Here is a 22,106-nt window from a genome sequence, read left to right on the forward strand (position 1 = left end):
TCTGCCCCTCTACAATTATCTGTCTCATGACCAAACTGTGTTTTTGGAAAAACTCCATGTCATCATTATGACTGCTGATGAATTGAAATGATGACGTTTCCTACGCGGTGACGACTGGAGATTCCCCCCGGTCACGTGACCACCGTGCTCGGCCCTGGCCAATCACGTGACCACCGGCCCTCGCCCCGCTCCAGTCGCTCAGTCGCAGTCCAGGGATCCGGCGGAATACAATAACAGCTATTTCTCCCTCAAAAATACTCCAAATTACAGGTAAGCTGGATATGTTTTTTCTAATTTGTATTTGGCATGTTTTTTTTGTTTGTTTTTATGCATTATTGTGTTTTCTTTTATGCGACAAGCAGGTGCTTTTTATTGAATTGTTAGCCCCCCGTCTCTCAGCAACGGTTTTATGTAGTTGCACCTTCGAAAAGTAATAACACGACATTAAAACAGAGACTAAATACGCAGTAGCACGAGTAATGGCGGTGTTTAAAGCCAGCTGTTATCGCAGCAGTTTAAACCTGGGGGGGAGGCAGCGTGTGGTCACTCTCCTAAAAATAAATAAATAAATAAATAAACTAAGCGGCGATGATTCAATATGGCGAGCTGTGTCGTTTCGCTCCTCTCCCCGCCGTCCGTCCACATTCCGCCCGTCGGCCTCTGGTAACCCCGGCAGCCGGATTCATGAGTTATCTCCACGGATGATCACAGTATCGCATTTATGTGCACTGGTGAGACTCCAGCCTGAATTATGGTTCTGCGTTAAATCGAAGCAGAGCCTACGCCGTAGCCTACGGCGTAGGGTACGCGGCGACGCACACCGTACGCCGTAGGCTCTGCGTTGGTGTAACGCGGAACCATAAATCAGGCTGTGTTCCAGGGTTGTTTTGGCCCACTTTGCTGTTTTACTGGACTCCCCCCTGTGATGTAGGAGTCACCTTAAATGTCATCACTTTTTTTTTTTTCAACCTGTGTTGCTTTTCAGTTATAAATTATAATAATTATGTAGCCTAAGAGATCAAACTCATATAGAAGTTTCTTTAATACAATAAAGATTGGAGTCTGGAGTATGGGATGTTGCAGACTCCTACATAGAAGGAATGGGCTACATTAAAGTAAGTCTCATGATCATTTATTTTACTGATATTTGATTTTAAATGCCCTACTGGTTAAGAATCATTACCTAGGTCTTGTCAGTTGACTATCTCTAGAATCTAGATGAATAACATACTAATGGCCTAGCCTTCTTTTTCTGACAGTTAACTATATGTGTCCTTAATAAGGTTTTTGATTGATTGATTGATTGACTAACTTAGCTTGGTGGTCTGATGGTAGAATCATGTCCAGTTCTACAGAACAATTTCATCCAAAACTTTAGGTGACATTAGATAACTTTCATTATATGGAGGAGTTGCTTTTTTGTCAGGATGCTGCAAAACAAGCCCAAATGATGGTATGCCATGTTTGTTTTTACCAAGTGTTGTACTTTCCATTATGGTCAAACATATTACACCTTTGCTTTCTCGCCACAAAATACTTTTTGTTAAGAGTTTTTGCACAGGTTGAGCTTTGAGAAGAAACATGTTGAATATTTATGATGAGTTTTCCAACAAAAGATATTGACTTTATGTACTTCAACTATTTTTGATACATCTGTGGTTGTTTTTTTGATTGTTTTGTTTATTTTAGTCTATGTTGTTAGCTGTGTGTTCATTCAGGGCAGCCATCTGACAAAAGTCAGGTGTCTGCAGGTTTGACAGTCAGGACTGCTGCTGACTGTGCTTCACGAAGACAGTTCCTCCCTTACTGCTGCCTTGGTGCTCTGAACTGTAGAAACATTTATCTGCCAAGTGAGCAAACATATTGCTCTATAAACTGACACAACATGTTAGTATCACACATACTAGTTTTAGGAATTTGTTGCAAATGTTTTTTTTTTTTTTTTTTTTGTTTTCTTCTGCTTTCTGTTTGGTGCATGCCAGAGAGAAATTAGTACATAAAGCTTTTTTCACTCCACAGGGTGCAAAACTAACTACACAGAGCAGCGTGACAGTCATCGTGTGGTCATTTGGTTTTTATTTAACAAAGAAGTTCTTCATGTTGATTGTAGTTGTATTTTACTTTTATTATTAAAAACTTAAATCTGTAAAATAAGCGGGATGTTTTAAAAAAAAAAGTTCTTTAAAACCACATTCTGTAACTTGCTGACTTCCATATTGGCCCCACTGCTTTGTGTGGCTGCACTCATGTTGACACCGCGTTGTTTCTGATCTGGCATGCACATAGCATGTTGTGTACATGGACAGGATTATCAACGTATTGTGCTGGGGTTATTGTATTACCTTGGCTCTCTGACTGTGTGACTAGTCCAGTGAATCCCTCACTGTAACTTAATTCACCTAGCAATGGCTGTTAGCTGAGGCTGGGGATAGTAGCACTGTTTTTATCTATAGCATTGGGGCATCTCCTAAGAGGATTTAAAATGTCCTACGTAATACTTGTTAAGCAATAATAACCTTGTCTTAAAATGACTCAAAAAAAAAATGTATTGACTGTATTTCTGTTCAGTGCTTCTTGTAGACAGGAATGTGGTTGTCCTTATTTGGAGCCATGTAAAGTGTCTGATTGTCAGAACACCAGCTGAGTAGGTAGGTTTGTCATTGCCATTATGTCATCATGTCCCATTCTCTGGAATGTGTTGTTTTACTCTGGATTATGGAGGAAAATCCATTTTACTTGGATTTAAAAGCTATGAACAGACCAGTACAAATCAATTGAGCATTAAAAACACAAACCACGTGAAGGCACTTCCCTGAAACCTGATTTTTAAGCTTCTATATTCTATTAAATTTATGTAAAATCATACTTAATATAATTTTATAAAGGAATTTATTAATCAAAAGCTATACCAAATTAATTACTGAAGTTGGTCAAAAGTGAAATCTAGCATAAAGGTGAAACTAGCCCTAAACGTTAAGATTTGAAAACCCCTGTGAGTGGTGGGAATAACAAAAATTGAATTATAGAAATGGACATAAAGGACAAAAATGCATGTGAAATTCTGTTTTTATGTGTACATCATTATTTTTCTGATAATTTTGAAACCACATTCTAATGGAAGTTATACAATGTAGAAATGTACTGCTAAATCAATTCCACGGTCATTGTACAGTGTGGAGATCACATGCCTTGTGTGTCACATTATTACTTAAGGATTATTTGGGTTGAGCATGGAGTCGGTTGTCTGATATCCTCATCCTATTTTGTGGCATAACCGAAGAAAATCATGATAGGACTATGGAGCTGTTCGTAGCTGGTCTACACAGAAAACGTAATCTTTACTAAAACAATTCTGAGTACAGATCAAGTGCTTTAATAAAAGTGAAATTGAATGTTTGATGGACTCTCCAAGAAAACCGTTGTAACTGGGCTTGTCTGTGTATTGTATGTCACCGAACTTAGACATTGCCCACTGGTCCAGGAAGGGATTTGACTCATTTGATAATCATCGTAATCTGTTATGATCTTAATGGAGGATGTCGGCACGAAGCACTGCCCACATGTTTCTCTGCAGTGTCTGACTGCACTGCCCTAGTGATGCACAGACGGGGATCATGAGGGTACACACTGGAGTAAGGATGTGTTTGTCAAGCAAAATGGAGCATGGTTGCATAATCCTCACTGTGGGAGAATGAAATGCCTAACTTTATTTGCTTATTCATCAATTTAACTTTATTTGCTTATTCATCAATTTATAGATCTTATCCGTTAAAATATATTTCTTAACACTTTCTTTAATTAAGTTAATGGTATGCGATAGACTTTTTTTTTCGCATCAGTATACAGTGCGCACACAGCTGCATTACACGTATTGAATAAAGACAGGCCTATGCGCCAGCGTAAAGCCAGCCCTCTTCCCTGTATAGCTTTTCTTTTGAAGTCAGCATTTGGCTCAACAGCTTTTGGCTGCTGTCCTGATCAGAAATTTCCTGCTGGCTTGTTATGAAACCCACAGAAAACATTTGGAAGCATGTAAATTTACCTCTCTAACAGAGAAATTTCAGTTTTCATGTGTGCAGCAATTTGCACACGAATGCTTTGTTAATACCACTAAGATACAATCTATATTTTAAAATTGTGTTCTAAAACCTTGATATTGTTTGAAAGCAGCCACCTGCTTAAAAAACTTTACATAACCCTGTACAGCCGTTTCAGGCTGCATACGTCTGAAAAAGTGTCAGTCCTGGTCCTGGTTCGATTCCTTTGAGGAATAAAGTGTTTGGTTATTTATTTATTGAAATGTTGAATAGCCTGTAGTGCTCATGTTGATTTGGCTCAAAGAAGAACACAAAAGTCTCTCCTTCTCCTGGTATGTCCTGGTTCTGATTTGAAAAGGTTCATAGTAGGGCTGTACAATATATCAAAAATGTGTCCCCATCACAGTTTTAGCATGCACATATTTTTATTGTAAAAAAAAATGTTTTAAATGCAATTAATGGCAGGCTATTGATTTCCAAGTGTCATGCAGTCACTTTCCAAATATGAATGTATCTGACCAAGCTGATGGAACCTCACTGCCCGAGCTGTGAACTTATGTGCTAATTTAGATGAAGAGTATTGTTGAAGGGGGCAATTTTGTTAAAAAAATTAAGAGAAAACAGTGTTGCTTGGACTAAATAACACTAAAGCTTTCTTAGTATGCATATAATTTTCACTGTTGGATAAGGGGTTCAGTTGCAAAGCAGAACAACATTGACATCAAACACTAAAGTTTTTGCTGTTTATATATCGCAAGTCTTGTTATCCAAACTTCCAACAATGTCATAACTTGTGTCACTTTTTCCTGAAATTATGCAGCCTTAGCAGCCTTAGTTCGGAGTACATTTACAATACATACCTTTGCCATCCATTTCTATGACACTTAAAAGTGTGGGGGGGAAAAAAGATTATGCAGATCATTTTTAGCAGGAAAGCTCTTTGTTAACACTGACACTATCACTTTTTAAGTTGAAGTAGTTTCTTACATGTTTTGCAATACTGTCTCAGCATGAGACAACATTCTCTGTCCCTCGCTTAGACGTGTCAAGTGGAGAAAAAGGCTGCATTTGTAAATAAGAATTTGTTCTTAAATTGCTTGCCTGGGTAAATAACAGTTACATTTTAAAAAATAAAATAAGGCCTCATAAGAGCAGCTAAATGAATTTTCCTTGATCAGGGATGGTTGCATGTGATGGAGTAATCGTAATCGTCTCTCTTTTTACATCATCACATAAATAGTTTAAATTGTAACCTGCATATTTTAGCTAAGTTCAGCATTTAACAGACATATTAAAGGATGATGTCTTGATTGTGTGGGGGTATTCTGTATTTGTCAAACAGACAAGATGTTGTATCTCTTTCAATCTGCTTTCTTTGTTCCTGGCGTGTTTGATTTCCTGTCATCTTTTAATCGAGTAGATGGGGCACTTGTGCCCTTGCCAGTTTGGCTTAGATCCTGCACTGTCATTGCTGTGCGTCTGCCTCCTTCTGGGAAGGTGAAAAAGTAATACTTGCATTGAAATTGAACCAATGGCTTCTGTGCAAGATTTCCCTACTTGTTTAAAGCCATTTTCACATAGAACGCGGCAACACCGCCGGGGTGGCGCAGAGTCGGCGCAGACTCGGCACAGAGTCGGGGCAGAGCAGGGCGCACATGCGTGCATGCGCGCATGGGTCTCCAACTCCGGTCCTGGAGAGCACTATCCAGCATGTTTTAGATCTTTCCCTGCTTCAGCACACCATGATACAAGGAGCTGTGTCAGCCACAGAACTGTCCAGACCTTGATGACAAGTTAATGACGACCATTGATTTAGAACAGGGGTCACCAACCCTGGTCCTCGAGGGCCGGTGTCCCTGCAGGTTTTAGATGTTTCCCTGCTTCATTGCACCATGATACAAGTGACTGTGTCATTAACAGAATTGTGCAGCCCTGGATGACAAGCTGGTGACGACTGTTAATTAGAATCAGGTGTGTTCATGCAGGGAGACACCTAAAACATGCTGGATAGGTGCTCTCCAGGACCGGAGTTGGAGACCCCTGGCGTACATATTTGTTGGAAGTTGCTTGGCGACCGAAAAAAAGTTTCATAACCATATATTGATAAATGATTCAATTGATCCTGATATGAGGCATGGAAATGCTATATTTTATTTTAAATTAACATTTTATTGTTAAAAGAGCAAAAGAATATCACATTTCTACCACTTTTAATCACACCAGGTATGTCCAAATTCTGGGAGATTTCTCTCCACTTTTGTCCCTTTTTATTGATGCCCCGATAGGCCTGCAGTCTCATCCCACAGCTCCTCACACAGACTCACAGCCAAGATCATTCTTTCTTCCATCTTGATCGTCTCTGATCTACAAGCTGCAACTTTTCTTTTCTCCCTCCAGCACCTTCTCTCCTATTGGACACCGGCGAGATGCCGTCACAGTCACGGTGAAATTAAAACATTTTCAATTCGCAGCAGCAGCTTGGGGCGTCTTGTGCAGTAACCCGGCGGTAGCTCAGCGGTGTGCGCCTGTTGCGCGCTCTGCCGCCGCGGCAACCCGGCGGCGTGCGTCCATTGCACCCTTTGCAGACGCGCAAACTCAGCGGCGTGCGCCCTGTTGCGCGCCGCAGACCTTGCGCCCTTGCGCGGAGGCAGCACATACACAATGAATGGGAAAGCCGGCGGCGGCTGCCGCTGTGCGCCCTCTATGTGAAAATGGCTTAATTCAGTTCAGTTCAAAAATACTTTATTAATACAGAAAGGGAAATTAATTATTAAACTAATTTATACTTATGTGCTAAAAACTGATGTTTAAACAATGTATTCACAGTACAATTGTGCTTCGTGTTTTAGATTGTTGCAGCAGTGATCATTACACCGCACCATGTCCCAGGAGAAAAGTGGATACCCCATAATGGGTGAGAGCAACCCGCTGCATAATGATGTTTATGGACCCCCACAACAAGGCTTTGGTGTGCCCCCTCCCAACTACAACCAAGCTCCAGGAGGGCCTTACCCTGGTGGGTACGGACAGCCCGGCTTCCCCCAGACAAGTCCAGGATTTGCCCCCGGCCCCTACCCGCAGATGCCATACCCACAGATGCCCTACCCACAGCAGCCCTACCCTCAGGGGCCGTATCAGCAAGGACCCGCACAGCCAGGCTTTCCTGGTGACCCCATGAGTGAGTCTCAAATGCAACCTTTCGGCTTTTAAGACTATTTTTTGTTAATGCACACATGAAAACAGGAAGAGGTATAAGTAATAAAATATAAAATAACACTTAGAACAATTGCTTAAAACAATTTGAGACTGTTTGTATTTTGATCCTGGTTGTACGTGCACGTGAAAGGTCTGTGAGAGAGTTTGGACACAGCCAGGCTGCTGCATGAAGTCTGCAGCAGAATTTGGCCAGTTAGTTTATCGTGTTTCCACAAAGTCGGTAACATGAAAAAATTTAAATAGAATAAAAAAGACTTCCTCGGTGTGCAGCTCACCTTCCTGCTGATAAATTCTGTTTGGCTTAAGGTTTTTCTCCCCCTAGGGGAGTTTTTTACCTGCCCCTGTTTATGTTATGTTTATGTAACAATTGCTCGGGGGTCATGTTCTGGGTCTCTGGAAAGCGCCTAGATAACTTCTGTTGTAATAGACGCTATATTAATAAAATTGAATTGAATTGAAATGCAGAGGTTCCGGTGGAAGCAGGGCTGCACTGTGAGTGACATGTTCACATTCTGGCATAATTATGCTGACAACAGCAGTGCTTACAATAGGCAAGGCAAGTTTATTTATATAGCACAATTCAACACAAGGTAATTCAAAGTGCTTTACATTGACATTTAAAGCGGAAAGACATAATTAGACAGTAAATAACAAATAAGATTGAATAAAATTATGAATAATACATATACACATATACACATGCACTTTACAATATGCACATGCACATTTGAAAAATTGATATACCATTCAGTCCTAGTTGGACTGTTTTTTTGAAAATATTTTTTCACTTCATTCAAGCAGCAAGTATCCCTGAACCCATTTTACATAATTGACCAATTGTTAAAATGATGCATACTGCCATTGGCGTATTTAACACGCTACACATGGTCTTCTATTTGTTTTGATAACCGGTTCATTAAAATCTTAATAATCATCTTTATTATCATCTTCATCTCAATTTTTGTTCAGGCGCACCTGCAGGCAGCCCTGGTTACCATGGGGATGGGCCTCCATCTTACTATGACAATGAAGATTTCACTAACTCCGGCTTTGAGGACAAGAATATCCGACAAGCTTTCATCAGAAAAGTAAGAAATTAGTGGATTAGTTCAGATTATGAAGAGTGAGCAACAGCATGTTGTGTACAGTTATTCATACAAGTACAATAACTACCAGAGGAGGATTCTTCATCTTTAACTATTGCTTCTGTCCGATTGAATCCCACTAGGTCTTCCTGGTTCTCACCGTGCAGCTGATGGTCACTTTCTCCTTTGTTGCCGTCTTCACCTTTGTCGATGATGCCAAGTTGTTTGTGCGTAAAAATCCATGGACATACTATGTGTCCTATGCGATCTTCTTTGTTTCTCTGATCGTCCTGAGCTGCTGTGGTGACTTTCGCCGCAAGCATCCCTGGAATTTGGTTGCTCTGGTAAGTACACACCCAGAAAAAAAGATTAAATGATTAATGTTTATTTTCATGTACTGTTTGCAATATATTTCACAAAATGTCGAGAACCATGCATAAGTTGTGACTGTTTACACTCTGATTGGTACCAAATTACCAATGACTACCAATGACCACTACCCCTAAATTTTGCGCGTTCCCGTGAAGGTAGTGGTGTCCCAATTCCTCTTTTCACCTAGGGGGAGGGGGCATAACGAGGGCGAGGGGCTGAAAATAGCCCCTTCACATCGAGGGATACATGCTGACTTCGCGAGCGAGGGGGTATAAAAATTTCCCAGAATGCTTTTCGTCGTCATTTGCAGACTGAATCCAAAAAAAAAACATGGCGGACATTTCTTTTTTTTTTGTGAATAAAATCAATTTGAGTTAGTTTCTGCAAAAAAATGCATTTTGATTACATTTCTAGCGAGAAATATATATTTTACTTTCATAATATTCACTCAGTGAATGTACATAATCCCTTTTTTGTCCGTTGTTCGCGAAGATGGCGCTGGAATAAAGGCTGTTAGGTTACGTCGTAGGCTACGTAACCTACGCTGTAGGCTCTGTGTCGATTTGACTCGCCTACCAAGGGCAAACATCATTTGCAGACTCGTCTCAGATTGTGACCGAGGGAGCAAGCATTTTTTTGTGGGAAATAGAGAGAAATAATCCTGTGACTCGTCAGATTTGTTTTGGATGTTTCTGATATAATAGTTTTCAGAAACCACAAAGCTGTTATCTGGGTAATTTACACACTTTCAGATAAAGCTGAAGTGAAGATAGCGGAGCTGTTTTATGGTTCCGCGTTAAATCGACGCAGAGCCTACGGCGTAGGTTACGCGGCAACGCGCGGCGTACGCCGTACCCTACACCGTAGGCTCTGCGTCGATTTAACGCGAACCCATGAGCTCCGGAGCCGGCAGGCAGAAATCTCTAAATTTTCGGAGCCAATTTCTTAACAGGCGTAGCTACAACTGTTAGATTTCATCTATTAAACTAACATTTATCTTCCTAAATGATTTATTTCAGCCAGCTTAATTCTCAACAGAGCTGCAGGTTTCTCTCCCGGGACGACGGAGCAGCTTGACCCGGCGATCACGTCTGTTCTCGGGCTGTGAGCTGCTGCTGCTCCCCGGGGCCGGCGGCTATTCTCATCTCCAAAAACGTCGAGTCAAATTTCTTAACAGGCGTTATTTGGATAAACTGAGCCCCGGTTGGGGATCTTAAAGGTTACTTTTACGCCTGAAAAAATATTAAAACTTAATAAAGTGCCATATTAACAGCGCTACAGCTGAAATTAAAACAGCTTTCGGCTCTCAGCTTCCTGATCAGGGTAGGGATGAAAACGAGGGGGAGTGGGGGTATTGGGACAGGCACCTGGGCCAAGTGCCCTAGATCTCAAGTGCCCTAAAATCTCCCCCTTCTTTTTTAGGGGGTAGGGAAGAAAAGAAGGGCGAGTGAAGAAAAGTAGGGGGAGTATTGAGATTGGGCCTAATTGTCCACTGGTGATGACAAAACTAATAACGTTAACCAGCTATGTTTGATTTACAAGGGTCTTTCCATTCTGCTCTTCAAAAGTTTGGCTTAACTCCACCGAATGTTATCTGAACAAGGCATAATGAAAAAAGAAATATTTGCATATCAGAGGCTAACCTGATAAATACAACTGCAATTTTGAATAACTGTTTTTAAAAACCAGCTGCTCCCGCAGAGTTTACAGAACCTTCTCATGTCAACCTTTAACACAGATATGTTCACAAAGAAGGAAAAATGCTGAAAGACAGTTTTTCCTCTGATACTAATTCTTAATAATTAGTCATTAACTTCTGACAGCTAAGTTGTCTCACGTAATGGTATCAGTTCATATGAAAAGACAAGTGTAAAGTGTGGTGAGCTGCACAATCGATGTCAATTTGACTTTACTGCATTTAGGAACAGCTGAACATCCACGGAGCACAGAGACAGTGTGATATGCTATGTAGTTTTTAATGCTAAAGTAATGAAAATTACAGAGCAAATTACAGAAAAAGCATTAAAATTTCAAATCATGGATTTAAACTTGATTGACTTGTTAGTCAAAAACATGCTGTGACTGGATGCCATCAGATGTAGTGGATGCTTAGCCTCTGAATAGTAAAACATGTCTTAGAAATATGAAACATGCACCTTGTCATTGAAATATTAGCTGACTTATCAATTAAATTAAAAACTTTTTTCATGTGTATTTTTTCTTCTCTCTGTTTTGCAGTCTATCCTGACATTGAGCCTCTCTTACATGGTGGGCATGATTGCCAGCTTCTACGACACAGAGACTGTGATCATCGCCGTGGGCATCACTGCAGTGGTCTGCTTCACTGTCGTCCTCTTCTCCCTGCAGGTCAGCATGCACTAATACTATTTCATTATTCAGACGTTGTAGAAGCCGTGACATGTGTATGGGAGTGTGTGTTAGGCCAGAAAGGGAAAATCAGTTTCAGCCGCTCTCCCGGGACCATCCAACTGTCCAGCCTAACACACTCATACACACACCATATCCTGTCTTATATATTATCTTTCTCTAATTGGCTTCTAAAAACAAGTTTTATTTCCGTTCAAACTTGCCAACATGTTTCTTCACTTTGTTTCTTAGTGTTTTCTCTTTCTTTTGTTTTTCCACAGAGCAAGTATGACTTCACTTCCTGCCGGGGCGTCCTTTTTGTGTGCCTGATCGTGCTGTTGCTCTTCTCCATCCTCTGCATATTCATCCGCCACAAGATCCTGCACATTGTCTATGCCTCCCTGGGGGCCCTGCTGTTCACCTGCGTAAGTGTACCGACCTTGTATATTTTTGACATTAACAGTTTAAGCATCTCCAGATTCAGTTCCGTTTTTAAGTTAGAGTCCCTCAGACTTGAGTCCTATAAATTCTGTTTTGTTTTATTTTACTCCTTTTTTTGTTTGTTTTAAACTTTAAATTGTTCTTTTTTTGTGTGTTTTAATGTCTTTGTAAGGCACTTTGAATCACCTTATAGTTGAATAGTGCTATAGAAATAAACTTGCCTTGCCTTTTGTTCATTGTATGGGGATAAAGTGATTAGCAGTGTATTCAACTTAGTCAGATGTTTTCTTGAAACATCCAACATCTCTTCTGAATGCTCTATCATGTTTTGTAACAAACACATTTTAACCACAGTTGTTAAAATAATATAAATGTATCATTTTATACAGGATAAAATCATTTAACAGTTCAATCAGGAAGTTATATTTTTGCTTGACTTTGACATCCAGTACAAATATCTCCCCAACCTTGTTATTATTTTATTTTGTTATACTTGCTGTAAGTACTTTTTCCCTTAGTCATCTTATAATCGGATATCTAAAAACCTTTTGAAGTGACCCATCCTTTTTTTTACCCTGTGCAGTTTTTGGCTGTTGACACCCAACTTCTTTTGGGCAACAAGAAGTTGGCCTTGAGTCCAGAGGAGTACATCTTTGCTGCCCTCAACCTCTATACTGACATCATCAACATCTTCCTCTACATCCTGGCTCTTGTGGCACGCTCCCGTGAATGAAGCTGCTACTTCAAGTGAACAGCAGCATATAAAGAATGCCTCCCTTTTTATTGTGAAATATTACTAACATGCTCTTTCTCATTTAACTTTCTCCCATTGTTCCCTCTCTTATCTCACTCACATGCAAAAGTGGGGGGTAGTGTGGAAGAGATGGATTTGTGTGTCACAAAATACAGCGTAGAGGGGCACTAGTTATTCACCTTTTTTTTTTTTTAATCTAGACATCAATGACAGATGTCTTCAGTTTTGACCACCCTGCTTGCTCTAATTTTCCTTACACAGATGGCTGTGTCTATAAAACTCACCTACTAACTCACAGTACCGTTTGGCTCTGCACATATAAAATCAAACATGGCACTCTATGGGTGCTTTGCACTCAGTCTGGCCTTGTTGCAGAGATTAAAACGAGGAAATAATGCTTTTGATGCAAACCCAGCTTTGCCTGAAGAGAGGTTAGTGTTAGAGATACTCTCCTCCTTTTAAATCTGTCTGTTTTCCCAGACTTGTCTCTCATTCTCAGTCTGCTGGTGTGAACTAACTGCATGGCGAAAATGTAAACAAAACTGAAGATATAATTGTGTAGATCTAGCCGAAGAAAAAGCTAGCTTGTTGCAGCTGTAAAAAAAATAAGTGTATTAATGTTTATGATGCCAGTACCCCCCCCCCCCCCCCCCCCCCTTCCTACCTCTGAAAGGCATGCTGGAGTGGATTATATGAATGTGCTTTTTGAGTAAGCTATGTTGTGGTATACAGAAATTTTGTAAAGGTGTTTGAACAAATATTGGATGGTTATGACAAATATGAACATGGAAATATATTTAAAAACATCTGGAAAGATTTTTTTCTCAAAAGGAAGAATGTTTTGTTCTTAAATTATTTGTGCAATTTTTACTACCAAGATCATCTTTCACTTTGCCATAGTCTTTTTCTTTACCGTCTTTACTTCCCTTTTGTGTAGTCATTGTGTTAAAAGCGTATTTATTTTTCCTTCTTACAATTATTATACTATTATTACTGATTTTATTTTATTTTTTATTATTTAAGTTTTAAAAATATGAAGTAAATGGGCACCAAACCTGTGGGTACTTGTGACTGATACACTTGAGCTTGAAGTAGATTCAGAGGTGGTTAAAGAAACTATTTATTTATTTAATTTGTTAGTGCACTGTTAACTTATACTTTGGAAATCTGAGACAAATAAATAAAACTAACATGCGCTCTAAGTCAAAACACTGAAAAACGTAAAAAAGTTGAATGGTGTAATAAATTAACATGACTATTTTTACTCTGTAATTACTTTTGTATTATTATTTACACCTCTTGCATGACCCTGTCCTCATTGGCATGTGCTGATAATGCACACAATACAGCTGTTCTTGTTTTAAGGACACAATGATATTTGGCAGACATGTTAGACTGTTTTTCTTTAAATATAGTGTTTGTATCTAACTAATGTGCAAGTGTACATAGATCACCCCAGTGGTTTGTTATGTATAGGTGGAGTTCGGGCTTTATAGGTTCGTTTGCATTGTACATTTGCATCACGTTGAAGTTGAATTTGAACTCAGTTCCTCCACACAGCTGTTTGCTTTTGATTAAAAGTGATGAAATGTAAACGTGTCGAACTCTGTGTTTATTCCCCATTAATTATTATCATACTGATAAAGGAAATGTAAGATCTTGGGTTCCCATAAAGTGAAAGGACAGTTGAATTTTGGCAGGATATTTAGTTGACAGTAAGTGCACATGGCACCAAGTATAAACTTGAGTAAAGGGGTCCTGTGGCTTCAGTTAAATCATAAATTAAACCTAAATATGGTGTTTTTTGTAGACATAACACAAGTGACACAATAATGAAATAAGACAAAATTGTCCAAAGACTAAAAGTCCAGTCTGTAAGAAACAAAATGAACATAAGGAGGTGAGGACGTTAGTGAGAAGAGACTGCTTTTGACTGCGCGCGCAAACTATCCCGGTCCGACTGAGGCTCGTCTTTACAACCTAACTGGATTTAAACATGAACAAACGGGCAGGTGAGGCCACGTTAATTTAAAAAATACAAGACATTATTTTGCATTTGTACTTAAAAAGTTAGTCCTAAATGTTGAGTATATTTCAGGACAATAAGTAAGCGCCCCTCAGTTATTTCCCCAAGTCATCGCGTTAGCTTGATGAGACCGTTATATGAAACCGTTGGTTGTATTTAAAGCAGGTTTGTTGTTTAGATGTAATGGCATACCAAGGCAGTTAAAATTAGATATTTTGAAATACGCTTGAAATTATTTGAGCAAGTTTGAGTCAACTTTTATTCAAAGTGAGGCCGTTTTAACCATTGACATATAAACGTATCCGCCCCATCGAGCTGCTGCGATACGTCAACGTCGCCGCCATATTGGATGTGGCAAGACTGCGCTGTAAACTAATACAAGTAAATGGACTTATTTTCATAAGAAATTTACGTTTTACGTCTCATTTATTTATTCACACACGCACTAATATACTTGGGAAACAGTTAGGCACCAAATATAATATATTTAATTTTCTCAGATGGTAAAAATAAGAACTTTATTGATCTCACATAGGAGTAATTCATGTTATATCAGCTATAGAGAACAAGGTAGTGCCGAAAAACAATATATATCCCCCCTCACAAAAATAAGAAAAATAGAGAAACATATTTTCTCATCAACAAAGCATATTTTACATAAATATATTTTATTTTTTTAATTTAACAAAATAACATATTTGAACCATTTTTCAGATTTTATTGTCTGAAAAATGGTTCAAATATGTTATTTTGTTACTTGAAAATTTTAAAATATGTTTTGTTGATGAGAAAATATTTTTCTTATTTTTGTGAAGGGGGATATACAGTGGACGGCATAAAACCCTTCAACTACCTTGTTCTCTATAGCTGATATAACATTAATTACTCCTATGTGGGATCAATAAAGTTCTTATTTTTGCCATCTGAGAAAATTAAATATATTATATTTGGTGCCTTACTGTTTTAGTGTGTGTGTGAATGAATAAAAGAGACGTAAAATGTAAATTTCTTTGTAGAAAGGCACTTTATGAGAGTAAGTCCATTTACTTGTATTAGTTTACAGCGCAGTCTTGCCATCCAATATGGCGGCGGCGTTGACGTATCGCAGCAGCTCGATGGGGCGTCTACGTATATATGTCTATGGTTTTAACTCAATGTGACGGTAAACATAATATAGCTAACAAGCACCTGCCTGATCTCAGATTAAGGAAGAGCATTTAAAAAAGGGACTTTTCATCTAATTAGTATTTCCTTGTGTCTAAATAACACATTGAGGAAACAAAACTTAAAGAAGGTAACCCAATAAGGCTTGGTCGTCTTGACGTCATTACTTGGCGGAGCCGCCATGTTGGAAGCTAACTTAGCTGCTCTTCGGATCACTGCGCACTGTGTACAGACGAGCTCCCTCTTCGTTTTGTCTTACTTGTAATCGTTACTTTCCGATATTCTGTAAACCATGGTAACCCGTTGCTGTGTTGTGCGGTGCTACAGCTCCACCCATAAGAAACGTGGGGAAAAGATCGCTAATGGTTTAACTTTTCACCGCTTTCCTGCTCGGAGGCAAAACCACGGAGGCGAAGTATCTGAGATAACAGAGTAAAAGAGTCGTCGGCTCGCTTGGATCGCGGCTGTAAGACGACCAAACATAACCTTCCTCAGTAAACCATAAACAAACACTCACACAGACTGGGGTCGGATCATTCACACGGGTTTTATTCCTACTTCTCGAGCTAAACGCAGTTGCTGACTAAATGAATAAGTAAAGCACAACTTCAAACCTTTTAAGTTTATTTTATTTACACTGTCAGATGGAGAACTGCAGCAACCCAGCATGGAACAGCTGATGAACGAACTGAGAAGAATGCAACAAGGTATTATTATTATTATTATTATTATTATTATTATTATTATTATTATTATTATTATTATTATTATTATTATTAGTAGTAGTAGTAGTAGTAGTAGTAGTAGTAGAAGTACTATACTATTGTCATTTAGCAGACGCTTTTATCCAAAGCAACTTAAATCTGAGAGAACAACACAAGCACAAAATCACAGCAGGGTACAGCTGGATCAGTGCTGGTCAGACTACTGAGGACACAGGTGCTGTCACGCCAGTGTTAGAATATATATGTTTTTTTTTTGTGTTTTTTTGATAAATAAGAAAGCTACGTCTAAGAAGACACCGTCTTGCCGTAAGTGCATGCATCTTACTAAATGCAGAAGTGCTCCTTAAAGAGCTGTCTTTAGCTTGCTCTTAAAAGTAGATACAGACTTGTTACTTCCTGTCAGGAAGGTCCTGATTTTCCTGATGTTGTAAAGAGCGAAACCGAGGAAACCGAGGCAACATGCTCCTTAAAGGTCAGCTGGCTGTATAATATGACACCAAGATTCCTGGCAGAAGATGTGGGCACAAGTGTGGTGGAATCCAGCTGCACGATTATCTGAGGAGGTAAGGAAGGACTGGCTGGACAGACAATGAGCTCAGTCTTGGACAGATTTAGCTGAAGGTGACGGTCCTTCATCCATGCTGAGATATCAGAAAGACAGGCCGATATTTGCATCGTGACGGCCGTGTCACCAGGTGGGAAGGAAAGGAAGAGCTGGGTGTCATCGGCATAGCAGTGGTAGGAGAAGCCATGAGAGGTGATGATTTCACCTAAGTGGTGTATAGTGAAAATAGAAGAGGGCCAAGCACCTATCCCTGTGGCACCCCTGTTGCCAGCTCATGCGATCTGGACACTCGTCCTTGCCATGATACTCTGAAAGATCTTCCTGCGAGGTGAGAAATGAACCACAAGAGGACAGATCCTGAAATGCCAAGCGTTGACAGTGAGGAGAGGAGGATGTGGTTGTAACCGTGTTGAAGGCAGCAGACAGGTCCAGTAGTATGAGGACTGAGGATAGACCAGTAGTAGTAGTACTAGTAATAGAAGTAGTAGTAGCAGTAGTAATAATAGTAGTAGTAGCAGTAGTAATAGTAGTAGTAATAGAAGTAGTAGTAGTAGAAGTAGTAGTAGTAGCAGTAGTAGTTATAGAAGTAGTAGTAGCAGTAGTAGTAGCAGTAGTAGTAGTAGTAATAGAAGTAGTGGTAGTAGTAGTAGTAGTAGTAATAGAAGTAGTAGCAGCAGTAGTAGTAGTAGTAGTAGTAGTAATAGTAGTAGCAGTAGCAGTAGTAGTAGTAGTAGTAATAATGGAAGTAGTAGTACTAGTAATAGTAATAGTAATAGAAGTAGTAGTAGTGGTAGTAGTAGTAGCAGTAGTAGTAGTAGTAGAAGTAGTTATAGTAGTTGTAGTAGCAGCACTAATAGTAGTAGTAGTAGTAGCAGCAGCAGAAGTAGTAGTAATAGAAGTAGTAGCAGCAGTAGTAGTAGTAGTAGTAATAGTAGTAGCAGTAGCAGCAGTAGTAGTAGTAATAGTATTAGTAGTAGTAATAGTATTAGTAGCAGTAGTAGTAGTAGTAGTAATAGAAGTAGTAGTAGTGGTAGTACTAGTAATAATAATAGAAGTAGTAGTAGTAGTAGTAATAGTAGTAGCAGTAGCAGCAGTAGTAGTAGTAATAGTATTAGTAGCAGTAGTAGTAGTAATAGAAGTAGTAGTAGTGGTAGTAATAGTAGTAGCAGTAGCAGCAGTAGTAATAGTATTAGTAGCAGTAGTAGTAGTAATAGAAGTAGTAGTAGTAGTAGTACTAGTAATAGCAATAGAAGTAGTAGTAGTAGTAGTAGTAGTAGTAGTAGATCAGGAAGGCCACTCTGATCACAGAAGACCCCTCTCATCCTCTCCACCACTCATTTCAACTACTGTCGTCAGGCAGAAGGTATATTCCACTGGCCTAGAAAAACATTTACAAAAAATCATTCATTCCATCTGCCACAATCATTCTGAACACTATCAAATAGATCATTGCACTTTTAACAGGCACTAGTCATGTCTGCTCTAACTTATTTACTGTTTTTTTTCTTCTTCTTTATTTTTTATGTACTTTCTATTGTAATGTGTCTTGATGGGAATGTGTGAATGTGTTTGTGAGCCCTTTGTGAGTGTGAATGTGTTTGTGAGGAATTTCTGTCACCATTGGGACAGACAATAAAGTATTCTATTACTGTAGTAGTAGTAGTAGTATTATCCACGTTTGAGACATGATTTATATTGATCCTACATGTGAGCCTGTTCAGACTCAACAGTGACATCTTTGGGTCAAGTTTGCGAAGTTGACTGAATGTGCACAGGACTGTCTCAGAAAATTAGAATATTGTGATAAAGTCCTTTATTTTCTGTAATGCAAAAATGTCATACATTCTGGATTAATTACAAATCAACTGAAATATTGCAAGCCTTTTATTATTTTAATATTGCTGATCATGGCTTACAGCTTAAGAAAACTCAAATATCCTATCTCAAAAAATTAAAATATTCTGGAAATCTTAATCTTAAACTGTAAGCCATAATCAGCAATATTACAATAATAAAAGGCTTGCAATATTTCAGTTGATTTGTAATGAATCCAGAATGTATGACATTTTTGTTTTCTTAATTGCATTACAGAAAATAAAGAACTTTATCACAATATTCTAATTTTCTGAGACAGTCCTGTATTTACTATTCTATCATTCAAACATTTCAGAAGTATCAAATGGGTTTATTATTCCACGTTACGTATATATTTTTAACCGCGGTAGTTTATTTATTGTGTGCATGCATCTCGTAGGAAGAGAATGAATTAATTTTAAATTAATCAAACGCCTTTTCAACCTTAGATACTATTGTTACTCTTATACAGTTACATTTCCAAGCTGAATTCGAGCCTTTAGATTATTTTTTTTATAAAATAAAACAAACATACGCTCAAAACTGAAAGCCAGTGAAATACCGTCGTGTTGTTTCCGTTTTCGTGGTGACGCCCAAGGCATGCGCATGGTTTACTTTTGTAAATCCTCCCGACGTCCGTCTGTGAATGATTAATGTGTGTATATCCTTGGATATTATAAATTAAATCAGAGGATTGCTTAACTCTCGCTCTCAATTGTCCGGATAAGTTTGTAAAGTCAACTGCTACGGTGATAAGATCAGGATGTGGAGAAATCATCTTGATGCGTCAGTTCGTCTTTGTGAAACTGCATGTTCCGCTTCCGGTAGAAAAAATCGAGGAACATTTCTTCCTTTTTTTTTTTTTAACCCTCGAAAAAACTATTTAAATGCTATTTAAACGTATTCCTACCCACCTTAAAGAGCAACCCGCTTTTTCACATATAAATGCGATTAAACTCCGAGGTCTTATTTTAATAGAAAACGTCTTTTGAAATGTTGACCAATAGGAATCTACATCCTCAGGATATGCTAATGAACCTATGTTTCCGATTAAATTTAAAGGAAATAACAGACATGAACACCACAAATTTGAAATCAACATAATGTAGTTTCATCTTTAATTAGTAACTTAGTAGAAAATGCCAAATGTATATCTTTCAACAAGTATGGAATTAAAACCGTGAGTGAAGCAGCGGTGTTCTGTGTATTTACCCTTTGCTTGCACGCTAGCCGGGTATCTTCAGTGAGGTACATCCTTACCTGTTACTCCATACGTGGAGTTTCAGAACATGATGAATGGGTTGATATGAGATATGATTATATCTCCCACTTCTAGGGAACTGCAACTCCCTATGAAGACCATTCTGACATTACTGTTAATATTAAAGCTGCTTAATCAACCACTGTCATGAGTTTGGGGCTTTGTTCCTATGGACTTTCAAGAAATCACAGAACTTCTTTTTTTTACCTTCGAAAAAAAAACATTTAAATGCTATTTGAACATATTCCTACCCACCTTAAAGAGCAACTCACTTATTCACATATTCATGCAATTTAACTCAGAGTTCCTAATTTGAGTCTTTTGAAATGTTGACCAATAGGAATCTACATCCTCAGGATATGCGAATGAACCTATGTTTCCGTTTAAACTTAAAAGAAATAACATACATGAACACCACAACTTTTAAATCAACATAGTGTCATTTCATCTTTAATTAGTAACTTAAAAAATGTAATATTGTAAAAAGTATGGAGTTAAAACCGTGAGTGAAGCAGCGGTGTTCTGTGTATTTACCCTTTGCTTGCAGGTTAGTGGGGCATCTTCAGTGAGGTACATCCTTACCTGTTACTCCATACGTGGAGTTTCAGAACATGATGAATGGGTTCATATGAGATATGAATATATCTCCCGCTTCTAGGGAACCGCAACACCCTATGAAGACCATTCTGACATTACTGTTAAGATTAAAAGTGCAACACCAACAATTGTTATAGTTTTGTTGCTGTGTTTGCTTAGTTCTTATTGACTTTGAAGAAATCACAGATCTCGAATAAAACAAATTAAATGTTATTTGAACGTATTCCTACCCACCTTAATGAGCAATGCGCTTTTTCACATATACAGTAAATGCGATTAAACTCAGAGGTCCTAATTTTCTGTTAATATTAAAATTTCTGAATTAACAATTGTTATGGTTTTGGGGCTGTGTTTGCTTTGTTCCTATATAGACTTTCAAGAAATCACAGAACTCAAATCCACTATAGCCCTTTTCAGGATGAATTGGCAGCTGTAAGATTCTTCAACATTTCTTTCTTTTTTTTACCTTCGAAAAAAACTATTTAAATTCTATTTGAACATATTCCTACCCACCTTAAAGAGCAACTCGCTTATTCACACATTCATGCCATTTAACTCGGGTCCTAATTTGAGAGTCTTTTGAACTGTTGACCAATAGGAATCTTCATCCTCAGGATATGCTAATGAACCTATGTTTCCGTTTAAACTTAAAAGAAATAACAGACATGATAACCACAACTTTTAAATCAACATAATGTAGTTTCATTTTTAATTAGTAAATTAATAGAAAATGCAAAATGTAACATTTCAAAAAGTAGGGAGTTAAAACCGTGAGTGAAGCAGCGGTGTTCTGTGTATTTACCCTTTGCTTGCACGTTAGTCGGGCATCTTCAGTGAGGTACATCCTTACCTGTTACTCCATACGTGGAGTTTCAGAACATGATGAATGGGTTCATATGAGATATGATTATATCTCCCGCTTCTAGGGAACCGCAACACCCTATGAAGACCATTCTGACATTACTGTTAATAATAAAAGTTCTGAATTAACAATTGTTATGGTTTTGGGGCTAGGTTTGCTTTGTTCCTATGGACTTTCAAGAAATCACAGAACTCAAATCCACTGAAGCACTTTCCAGGAGAAATTATCAGTTTGTAAGATTCTTCAACATTTCTCTTTTTTTTTACCTTCGAAAAAAAACTATTTAAATGCTATTTGAATATATTCCTACCCACCTTAGGAATCTACATCCTCAGGATATGCTAATGAACCTATGTTTCCGATTAAACTTAAAAGAAATAACAGACATGATAATCACAACTTTGAAATCAACATAATTTAGTTTCATTTTTAATTAGTAAGTTAATAGAAACTGCGAAATGTAATATTTCAAAAAGTATGGAGTTAAAACCGTGAGTGAAGCAGCGGTGTTCTGTGTATTTACCCTTTCCTTGCACGTTAGTCGGGCATCTTCAGTGAGGTACATCCTTACCTGTTACTCCATACGTGGAGTTTCAGAACATGATGAATGGGTGGATATGAGATATGATTATATCTCCCGCTTCTAGGGAACCGCAACACCCTATGAAGACCATTCTGACATTACTGTTAGTATTTAATGACCTGACTATAATTATGTTTTTGGGCCTGTGTTTGCTTTGTTCTTATGGACTTTCAAGAAATCACAAAGGCAAATCCACT

General features: G+C 38.4%; 1 protein-coding gene and 4 non-coding genes across 5 annotated transcripts; all 5 read left to right on the top strand.

Annotated features, from left to right (window-relative positions):
- The first annotated feature begins 140 nt into the window (after window positions 1–140).
- grinaa (glutamate receptor, ionotropic, N-methyl D-aspartate-associated protein 1a (glutamate binding)) lies at window positions 141–13,867 on the top strand. Its single transcript, XM_061742478.1, has 7 exons — window positions 141–270; window positions 6,887–7,215; window positions 8,223–8,341; window positions 8,482–8,682; window positions 10,949–11,077; window positions 11,359–11,502; window positions 12,102–13,867. Exons 2-7 carry the CDS (start codon window positions 6,918–6,920, stop codon window positions 12,249–12,251), a joined length of 1,041 nt encoding a protein of 346 aa, XP_061598462.1. The 5' UTR covers window positions 141–270; window positions 6,887–6,917; the 3' UTR covers window positions 12,252–13,867.
- Window positions 13,868–19,843: 5,976 nt separating this feature from the next.
- LOC133461647 (U8 small nucleolar RNA) lies at window positions 19,844–19,975 on the top strand. The gene has a single exon (XR_009784205.1). It is a non-coding gene; the product is annotated as a U8 small nucleolar RNA (small nucleolar RNA).
- Window positions 19,976–20,426: 451 nt separating this feature from the next.
- On the top strand, window positions 20,427–20,558 carry LOC133461645 (U8 small nucleolar RNA). Its single transcript, XR_009784203.1, has one exon. It is a non-coding gene; the product is annotated as a U8 small nucleolar RNA (small nucleolar RNA).
- A 733-nt stretch (window positions 20,559–21,291) lies between these two features.
- Window positions 21,292–21,423, top strand: LOC133461642 (U8 small nucleolar RNA). The gene has a single exon (XR_009784200.1). It is a non-coding gene; the product is annotated as a U8 small nucleolar RNA (small nucleolar RNA).
- Window positions 21,424–21,874: 451 nt separating this feature from the next.
- LOC133461646 (U8 small nucleolar RNA) lies at window positions 21,875–22,006 on the top strand. The gene has a single exon (XR_009784204.1). It is a non-coding gene; the product is annotated as a U8 small nucleolar RNA (small nucleolar RNA).
- Window positions 22,007–22,106: the final 100 nt, after the last annotated feature.

This window comes from Cololabis saira, chromosome 15 (assembly GCF_033807715.1).
Source record: "Cololabis saira isolate AMF1-May2022 chromosome 15, fColSai1.1, whole genome shotgun sequence".
Taxonomy (NCBI): Eukaryota; Metazoa; Chordata; class Actinopteri; order Beloniformes; family Belonidae; genus Cololabis; species Cololabis saira.

Excerpts from the sequence above, each read along its gene's own strand:
- grinaa (XM_061742478.1), top strand. The coding sequence starts at position 6,918 with ATGTCCCAGGAGAAAAGTGGATACCCCATAATGGGTGAGAGCAACCCG. Across the intron at positions 7,216-8,222 it reads CTTTCCTGGTGACCCCATGA|GCGCACCTGCAGGCAGCCCT; the intron begins GTGAGTCTCAAA and ends ATTTTTGTTCAG. Across the intron at positions 8,683-10,948 it reads CCTGGAATTTGGTTGCTCTG|TCTATCCTGACATTGAGCCT; the intron begins GTAAGTACACAC and ends TCTGTTTTGCAG.